The 10,451-nt window shown below is 37.3% G+C and overlaps 1 protein-coding gene across 2 annotated transcripts in view; it reads left to right on the forward strand.

Annotated features, from left to right (window-relative positions):
- The first annotated feature begins 276 nt into the window (after positions 1-276).
- LOC126782809 (uncharacterized ATP-dependent helicase C29A10.10c-like) overlaps positions 277-10,451 on the forward strand; it is a 72,728-nt gene continuing 62,553 nt past the window's right edge. Inside the window, exons 1-11 of one of the 2 annotated variants that reach the window (XM_050508134.1) lie at positions 277-419; positions 3,800-4,366; positions 4,535-4,939; positions 5,159-5,890; positions 5,997-6,321; positions 6,434-6,698; positions 6,864-7,080; positions 7,260-7,615; positions 7,731-7,922; positions 8,145-8,215; positions 8,317-8,430. In XM_050508134.1, coding sequence (XP_050364091.1) covers positions 306-419; positions 3,800-4,366; positions 4,535-4,939; positions 5,159-5,890; positions 5,997-6,321; positions 6,434-6,698; positions 6,864-7,080; positions 7,260-7,615; positions 7,731-7,922; positions 8,145-8,163 — 3,192 coding nt within the window. In that variant the 5' untranslated portion in view covers positions 277-305 and the 3' untranslated portion in view covers positions 8,164-8,215; positions 8,317-8,430. Of the gene's footprint in view, positions 420-3,799; positions 4,367-4,534; positions 4,940-5,158; positions 5,891-5,996; positions 6,322-6,433; positions 6,699-6,863; positions 7,081-7,259; positions 7,616-7,730; positions 7,923-8,144; positions 8,216-8,316; positions 8,431-10,451 lie in introns of those variants that run through there. The other variant, XM_050508133.1, reaches the window with a different exon arrangement.

The following is a 10,451-nucleotide window of genomic DNA, read 5'->3' on the forward strand; positions in this document are numbered from 1 at the left end:
GTATATATATATATATATATATAGAGAGAGAGATCTTTTTGCTGGTTGGTCTTTGCAAAAGAGTAGTTGTACGTTGCCAATAGGAAAATAGGCTCTTCACCAAGTAAAACCTTAGTGGGGAACTGGGAAGGTCGACATCTTTGGTTCTCTTTTTCTACTTACCTTTCATTGTATACAAAACGATCCTCTCCTTCAAGGCCAAGTAATAATCAAACATAAGAACAATGAGCTGCATTGCTAGACGGAGCTGATCAAAATAGACAGTACAAGTTGAAAGTAAGCAGAAGCAAGAATTTATTTAGATAATGGAGAGGGAGAGTAGCAAGGTTAGGAAAAAAGTGCCGGGCAGGAGATTGATTGATGAGGTCTTTTCTTGGTCTATAAGAGATGTTCTTAATAAAGATCATTACAAAAACCAGGTTTGCCTCTTCTGTCTGTTGAACTGCTAGCTACATCGTTGTCAATTTTCATTTTGTTTCGTTTCCTTCTATGGGAGTTCTTTATTGGATTACTGGTAAATGATCAAATTAAATGATGTTGTAGGATACATTTCTTGCTTGAACACATGCTTTCGATTTATGTTTAGTTTTGGTGTGTTGTAATTTATGAAGTGTTTTCTTAATCTTTATACGCTTATTGCGTATCTTGTCATTAAATATACTTTGAATTCAAAGTATATTGAAAACTTTGCATTAACAACTCAAATGTTAAAATTCTGAAGTGTACGTTTCCTCCCCCTAACCATTATTTTGCTGTAGTACAGAATAAATAATGATATTAGATTGCAGAATAGATTGCAGATTTGACAGTGACGTACTGGGAATCCCTATTTAGCTTTACCATAAATGATGTTATATTTGTATCATTATATGTTTGTGTAACGATCCTAAAATTTCGAGCATAAAAACTCAAAATATTAAAGTCGTACAACACCAAAACAATCTCAACGAATCGAAATCATTTTAAATGCACAGCGGATCAATACTGAGTTCACAATACAACTCAGACAACAAATTATTACAAACCAAATTTATAATTCAACATTACATAAAATGGAAATGTAATAATCTTCACAATCTCTCACCAAAACTCATAAATAAATCCTCACAAGTCTCACACACAAATCCGCAATAGAAACCTCACCACAAGCAGGATAATGAACAACTTCGAGTCTCCGGAGTCGTCTCTCAATCTCCACTAATCAACACCTGCGGAATTATCCCATACACCATCGAATTGGTGCACCGGGATTGTAAATACAAACCCGGTAAGCTTATAGCTCGTATGAGTAAAATGAAAATATAACTCGCATATTAAAATATACGTTAATCCACAAATCAACAAATATAAATGCACTCATGAGTCAATGGATGGCCCATCTGGTTGTCCCAAAAATATATGAAATGAAAGTGCTCATGAGAAATCGGGCAACCCTTATGGTTACCCAAATACATTTATAATACGGGTACTAATGAACGCTGGTACACATCGGTTACCCCTCACGTAGTACACCGCCGATATTGGGCAACCACCTGTTACCCAACATCAAAACAATATGAGTACTCATGGGCCGATAACCACCTGTTACCTCACATGCAGTACTCCGGTAGATAGACTAGAGCTCTAACTGTATCGTAACTTTCGTCCGGCCAAAGGCTAGGTTCTGACTTGCCAAACACGTACAATAATCACACCTCATATTGTACAAAAATCAAGTCCGAAGACAAATCAACATTTTAACAATCTCCATGTTAAAATCACGTACAATAATCACACCTCATATTGTACAAATCAAGATCACATGCTCGATATATAAATCACGTCATCAAAATGACATCAACACGATAAAATCATAACAGTATATTATATAGCAAACTATATATATATGTACCTATTTACCATTCATACAATATATATATAATCCGCTATATCATATACATGTCATATTTCCTAAACACGTCCGAAGACAAAACGTTTAACAAACACCATGTTAAAACCATGTACAATAATCACACCTCATATTGTACAAATTAAATCCCATGCTCAATATATAATTCTCGTCATCGAAATGACATATTCACAATGAATTCGTAACAGTATATAATATAGCAACTATACATATTTGTACTTATTTACCATTTATACAAGTATATATATATTCCACTATATCATATACATGTCGTATTTCAATATTTAAAACTCTTGCAAAAATCTTGAAATCACCGCAAGGGTAGATTCGTAAATATGTGAGATTTTACTCACCTTATCAACTCGAGCGTAATTCCACAATTTCCGAAGATAATTCATTTCCTTGATTTATCAATCACCTTGAAAAGATAAGAAAAGAATTTAGAAACGTTTCGTAAACCTTTAAATGCCGTAACAGTAATAATCTGTTATTGTTCAGCAATTTTTGGTTTTACGAATTTACTGTTCACTAAGTACTATTTACTGTGTACTATTCACGTATTTACCATTTTATGTACTACTGTATAAATACACATCCATTACGTATTCTTGTACGAGTACATACTGTTTACATATTTCTATACGTATAAATACTATTCACATGTGAATACAGTCTCAGTAAATATTAATTACTGATTTACCCTTTTGAAAATTACTTTTTACATTTACTGAAAGTAATTTACATTTACCATACTTAAATAAAATTTACTTTTACTGTACGTAAATTACTTTTTACATTCAACGTACTTAAAAATAAAATTTTACAATTTACTGTGTCGGAGTCACTGTTCACGCGCCACTCGCCGGCGGCCGCGCGTGGGGCCCACGCGCCTACTCCGACACCGGAGCGTATCACACCACCTCCGCCCCAAAACTCTTCCTCTCCTCCTCCTCCTCCTTCCTACGGTCTCAGACCACCCCTAGACTGCCCCACGCCCCCACACGCGCCGCCTAAGACGGCGGTGTTCATCATTTCCCCCCCCCCCGATCTCACTCCATTCTCCTCCACAAATCATCCAAAACATCCACAATACACACAACAACAATCACAACATCATTTATAGTCAAAACCTCACATATTTTTGGTCTTGGAGGCACCGGAGTTCGTCGTAGAGCTCAGTCCAGTCGTGTGGTCTGGCGAGGCGTGATGAGCTTCATGGCGGCGAGCTGGCTCGGGTCTTGCTCGGTGGTGCGTCGCGTCGTGCCTGCGAGGTCACTGGTGCCGGCGGTGAGGGAGCACCTCCCTCGAAGGAGGGAGATCAGGGTGAGAGCCGAGAGGGAGAAGAAGGGATCTGGTGAGAGGGAGAGGGAGGCGGAGAGAAGAGAGTGAGAGAGAATGAGGGGTTTCCAATTTTGGAAACTCTAGCTGATAAAAATTCCTTTTTATACTAGTTTCCAAAATCGGAAACAAATTCTATCGTTAATAACTTTTACGTACGACGTCCGATTAGAACGCTCACCTATCCACAAACTCGTATCGACGAGCCCTACAACTTTCGCGAAGGAAGTTTTCGCAACCGAGCGACGGAATAAAAGTCGATATATACGTTGCGGAAACGTAACGTTTTTCTAATTAAACGTTCCGAGAACGTTACCGTTCTTGTTTTCGTAATGTTGCAAGCAATCCAACTTGTCATTTTAATGATTTTCACAACTTATAGAAATTAAACACATCAAACATCGTTCCGAAAAATCGGGTTATTACAGTTTGCTTTGTGCATTTTTCTTATAACAAGATATTGTCTTTAGCCGGAAAAAGAAGAAGTTAGTGTTAACAAAAACTGCTTATTTGCATTTGACAGTAAATAATGTAAGAGTGATCTACTTACAGGTAACTAAGATTCCTGAGACATTCTCGGATGTAATGAGTTACATGAGAGTATTTGTCCCTTCACTTCTAGAGGAAACACATGAAGATTTACGCTCAAGCGTGATGTCCCTCTCGCAGTCACCTGCCTGTGAAATTCTGACTGTTGAAACTTCCAAGGATCATAAACCACCTAAAGACCTTTTTTACCAAATTACATGTAAGAGGAGAGAAGGAGGAGATTCTGTAGGAGCATATGAGCCAGAAGCTGGTGACATCATTGCACTCACCGATGTGAGACCAAAACACATTGATGATTTGAACAGATCCAGAAATTCCTATCTTATTGCTTTTGTTATTGGACCACCACCCGGGAGTTCTGATATGCTTCTGATACTTGCATCAAAGTCCATCGAGGGAGGAGTGCCAGGAAACAAAAGGGTTATGAGAAAGAGTAATAAACTATTCGCTGTATATCTCATGAACATGACAACAAACGTACGTGTATGGAAAGCTTTGAACTCAGAACCAGGCGCAAACACAAATCTGCTCAGGAGTGTTCTGCAAGTGCAACTACGAAACTCATCACATGTATTCTTCTGAATTTCTATCTTTAGGAAGAATCATGAACCTTACTCACGTAACTTCATATTTCAGATTAGCATATGCATGTTTCTTATATTCTTAATGCTAATAATTAAGGAATTATGAAATATAAATACAAGTTATACAACTCCCACTGATATCTCTGTTTCTCAGGGTCAGAATTCTTGCACAATATGTTGTTCCAAAGAAAACAGCTTCCTTGCGCTTTCTCCCATGTGGCCTGAAATGTGTTCCGATCTAAATGATTCCCAAGAGGCTGCAGTTTTGAACTGTATCAGTTTGAGTAAGTGCCATCACCAGAATTCAGTCCAGCTTATATGGGGTCCTCCAGGGACTGGAAAAACAAAGACAGTTGGTTTATCACTGTTTGCATTGTTTCAGTTGAAGTGCAAAACACTAACATGCACTCCCACCAACATTTCCATCGTAGAAGTAACAAAACGGCTTGTGAAATTGGTTAACCAATCATCAGAGAATGACAAGTATGGACTTGGAGATATAATTCTATTTGGGAATAGAAAGAGATTGAAGATTGATAGTAATGATGACCTTCTTGAGGTATATCTTGATCATCGTGAAAATATTCTGTCCAAATGTTTTGCTCCATTGTCTGGTTGGAAATATTGGCTACAGTCAATGATATATTTGCTTCAGGATCCAGACAAACAATACTCATTATATTTAGAATCAATTAGGAGGGAATACCATTATGAAAATGATTCTGGTGATAGGAGCTCAACAAGTCATGTTAACAATAGTATATTGACGTTTGAGCAGGTTGTGAAGGAGATACAATACTCACTGTATTTAAAAGAGAGAAGGGAGAAATACAATGGTGATAGCAGGAACTCAACGAGTGATTATCACAATGGTTTATTGACGTTTGAGGAGTTTGTGAAGGAGAAACAGTATTCACTACCTTTGAAAAAGGGATCGGAAAGATGTGTCAATAATGGTGAAGATAGTGATCGTAAGAACTCGTCAAGTGTTGATAGTATTGATGTTTTGACGTTTGAGGAATTCCTGAAGAAGAATCATACCGTCATTGGTGAAAATCTGACCCTGTGTATGGTAAACTTGTACACTCACTTGCCAACTTCTTGCATTTCATTAAATGTGGTGAAATACATGATTAGAGCTATTGAATTGCTCAAGAAAGTTAATTCTTTAGTGTTTAAGGGGGTTGGCATTGCTAGTGAAAGTTTTCAATCGGTTGCAAACGATTGTGTTGTGATACTGAGGTCACTTCGTGCATTTTGCGTTCCAAATTCTAATGATAGTCAGGCAATAAGGAAGCTGTGTTTGGAAAACGTTTGCTTAATATTTTGTACTGCATCAACCTCGGCAAGACTGCATGCTGAAGTAATCAAACCACTAGAAATTTTAGTCATTGATGAAGCTGCTCGGCTTAAAGAGTGTGAATCGGCAATCCCCTTACAACTAGGTGGCCTTCGACATGCTATTCTAATAGGAGATGAGAGGCAACTTTCTGCTATGGTTAAAAGCAAGGTTTCTGCTCTGTCCTTATTTATATGTTCATTTTCACATTTGCAGTGTCCTTTTATATCTCGTCCTTAACATCACGAGAAATGAGTATGTATGGCTTGTTAATTAGATCGCAGAGAGTGCTGGTTTCGGAAGGAGTTTGTTCGAAAGACTAGTCCTATTGGGACATGAGAAGCACCTTCTCAATGTCCAGTATCGGATGCATCCATCAATTAGCTTATTTCCAAAAAGGGAGTTTTACAATAATCAGATATTAGATGGTCCAAATGTCAACGAAGAAAGGTATGAGAAATGCTTCCTTGAGGGAAAATTGTTTGGACCCTACTCTTTCATTAACATTGCAGATGGAAAAGAAGAATTTGGTCGTGGATACGGGCCGAAAAATATGGTTGAGGTTGCTGTTGTCGATCAGATAGTTCTTAGCCTTTACAAAGGTAAGCTTCTTTGAGATGTGTCTGGTTTTCTTTTTAGGGTTATTCACATATAGATAACAATTTTTCAGGTCCCTTACTTAATTTTGTCTTATTTTTGTTTTTCAAACCCAAGAATTTTCTCGAACAAAGAAGAAGATTAGTATTGGGATCATATCACCTTACAATAGCCAAGTCTATGAAATTGAACAGAGAGTGAAAAAATACAATACAGATCAATTAGAAAGAACTGACTTCTCTGTAAGTGTGCGTTCTGTTGATGGATTCCAAGGTGGTGAAGAGGACGTGATAATCAACTCCACTGTTAGATGTAATGGGAATGGATCAATTGGTTTCCTGTCAAATCTTCAAAGAGTTAATGTTGTACTAACACGTGCACGGTATAACTCTACTCTCTACATACAATTGCAATATTATAGCAACATAATTTACATTGTTGATGGATCGAGCATGCAGTTAGATTAATCAGACCCACCTGTTTATATTAATTGTACAGATATGTACTTGTTCGTATAATTAGTTTTGATTTGTTTCTGCATGTTTAGGCACTGTCTTTGGATATTGGGGAATGGTCCGACCTTGTGTAACAGCAACTCTATTTGGAAGAAGCTAATCATCGATGCCAAGAATCGCAATTGTTTTTTCAATGCTGAGGAGGACACCAACTTGTCCCATGCTATGGTATCTGCCCTCGTGGATCTTAACCAGGTTCAAGCTTTATTCAATTCTGATTCTCTGCTGTTCAGAAATGCAAAATGGAAGGTACAGTCATCATTAATTTTCAAGCTAGCCTAACAATAGTACTGTTCTATACTTCTGCTTCACCTGTATTCCTTAGAATTCATGCTATTAGATTTCTTCCTTGCTGTTATATATTTATTTTCTTCTGTATATTCCTTGCTGTTATTCTACCCTTAGTCAATATATCTTCACCTATACAGGTTTACTTTGCCAATGAATTTAAAAACTCCATTGCACAATTTAAAGACCCTGAGATTTGTCACGAAGTGGCTTCTCTACTGAAAAAGCTTTCTAATGGTTGGCGCCAATCTCATGAGGCAAAAGTCTATGGCGGGACTTGTTGTCAGCTGTTAGAAAAGTATCAAGTTCATCTAAACCTGAATTTGATATGGAGTGTGGACATTCTGCAAGATAATTCACAACAAGTGCAGATCATACAAGTTTGGGATATTGTGCAACATTTTAAGGTACCAGAACTTGCAAAGCGTCTTAACATCATTCTTGGATGCTACACAATGGACAAGGTTAATCGTTGCAAACAAATAAGTCTTGAGGGGTATGATTGTATTATGAACTCATATACTTGTCTGCTACTTTCTTCAACATTACTGCAAGTGTTTTGTGAGTCTAGTTTATAACCTGCATCATCCATTCTTTATCCATTGCTATAGGGACAGTGTTGTTCCAATTACATGGCCACTGGAATATTCAAGCAGTTGCAGAGAATCTGATCCTATTACATCGCCACTGGAAAGTTCAAGCAGTTGCAGTGAATCTGATCCTTTGGAGTTCCTTTCAACACCATTATCTTGTATCACTCTGGGGGACGAGCCTGCTGTAAATTCTAATGCAACTTATAACAGGTGTGTGCTGGCATATGTTGATTGTATATATTATAGCACAGATTTGAAACGCGCCCACACACAACGCAGATTAGCATCCATTACTAGGTCTATATCCTTAAATTGAGTTCGGCCGTGTGTTCTTCTGTGTGAACAATAGAATATGCAATGATAGGCGCACTCACACACACATTTCTCTAATGGGATTAGTTTAATTGATTGTTGTAATTCTATTGTAATTAGCTACTGTTGTTCAATGTGAGTGCAAAGAAGGCCACCGGATCGAAACAAATGTTGTAATGAAATATGATGAGGTACAGTCCCATATCTCGATCTCAAACTAACATTAGTTTCTTTTGAGAAACAGTTATGGTATAAGTATCTCACTTGGAATTTGTTAACATCTGAATTGCAGAACAAGACGTGATGCAAGAAGTCAAAAGCAGTGCAGCATTTTATGCCCCCTTTGGATTTTCTAAATCTCTACATATGTATTTGCAAATACATCTACTATTTATGCAGAAGTAGATTAATTACTTGCGGTGTTAGTATTGGAATATTTTAAACAATCGCTACGCACATTTTTTTTTTGAAAACGAATACGTACATTATTGATTGCTTTAATATGGATCGATGGAGTGGACATTCAATGAACTATAATGTGGCCTTGTTACAAAAAGGACAAAAGAAAAAAAGAAAGAAAATGAAACCGTAGCTGTGAGGCACAAATCGATTCACTTTTACGTACATGTCGATCGATTTGTATCATGCTGTCAGGCTTGGATAGTTTCATTGAGAAAATGACCTCAAAACAAGCAGGCAAAGAGGATCGATGGTCGACTAAAAAGTCCGCCCAGACCATCAGTGTAGCTCAGTCTAGGTAATTGTTGTCATACCTGAACCAAGGCGGCCGAGAAAGCGGTTCCAGCAGAGAGAGCATGCTTTTAGGTTAACCCTTTGATTATATTATGACTTGTATTGCTAACGAACCTCTGAATAAGCTTTGGTGTACTATCGAATACTTTAATTTCTACACAATTATTTCATCATCTAGCGGACTCCTAACTCCAGAAAGACCAAGTGATCCAACAAGGGAACCAAAGCAAGGGAGAACATCGTCCTCACTTGCCCAGTAAGGGCCAGCCCGTCTATGAAATTTGAAAACCGGATAAGGATATAAAATATATTCTTATAAAACATTGAGAGTAGGTTTTGGACATCAAGAGAAAACCATATTTAAAATTATGCGAGTTTGGGATACAATCATGCTAAAACTTTGGAGCGCTGCAAGGGTCGGATAGTAGTAGAGATGTTTACTCAGATCACGTTCTTCGCACCACCGACTCCCAACCAACTCATACTCTGGTTGGACGGCGAAAGTGTCCATTTTCCTAACTAATGCCCTAATAAACTGTGCACGGTAGCATATAGTCTCAAACTTGCCCGTGACATCAAAGTACTATAAACGGGAGTAAGAGATAAATAAATAAGGCATAGCCCCTCCGGAGATTTACAGTTTTCGACACGGATGGGTTGTGGGACTGTCGTGCTCCATACACTCTCAGGAATTCAGAGAATAAGAATCTATTTAGGTTGCAATAGACAAGCTTATCTTTGGTGTTGGTTCATGATTATGTCTTCAAAATATGCAGAAGATCATACCACTAACTCACAGGTTCAATTATTTAATTTATTGTTGAGATTCTTGTGTATGTATTCTTGTTTTTCATTTAAGATGAACTCGAGGTCGAGTTCTTTCCAAGTGAAGGAGAATGATGGAGAACGAGAATTGACCCGACATAGTAAGATGAAGGTAAAATTGAGGAAGCGGCGTCAGGTAAAGAAAATTGATCTGAAAATTAATAATTCACGTGTTTTGAGGTTGCTAGTAGCTGGATTGTTCGAGCGCAATGCAGATTTTAAATTATTAATCAAATTTCAGCATTTTTTGTCAAAATATATGTTTAAAACACATAATACTTTTCCAAAATGGGAACAATGAGATCTACAAAACTAAATTTAGTGAGCCCTTTCAGATTTAAGGTAAAAGAAGTCGTTTTGATAATCCGAATATGGATTTAATATCTTTTTATGTTCCCTAGTTTCTTTTGGTTTTGTTTTTATTTTATTCAATTCATGGGCTTTTAGGGTTTCGTTATTAGTTGCCCTAAAGTTTGTTTTATCAATATTTAAACATCCTTAAATAGGTGTAGACAGATCAATCATATTATTAATCAATCAAATTGAGAGTTTTCTTTAATTTTCTGGTGAATTCCAGAATTCTATCTAAGAGTTTATCGCTTGTAAACTCTCTATCTTTTCTAAGGTTTAACACTTGTATACCCTCCGTACATCCTCCCTGCATCACCTCGAGTTGTTGGGCCCGGGTCATGGATTTGAAGAGCAAAGGGTTGGGCTCCTTAAAAGCCCGCAAAATAAAACCCAAACTCAAAACTCTGTTTTCAGAAGAAGAAAAAATTTAAAACAAATAGAACTCTAGAAATTCGCAAAAACAATATTGAGCGTCGGGAAAATATTATGAGAATACTT

The sequence above is a fragment of the Argentina anserina genome, chromosome 2, assembly GCF_933775445.1.
Source record: "Argentina anserina chromosome 2, drPotAnse1.1, whole genome shotgun sequence".
Lineage (NCBI taxonomy): Eukaryota > Viridiplantae > Streptophyta > Magnoliopsida > Rosales > Rosaceae > Argentina > Argentina anserina.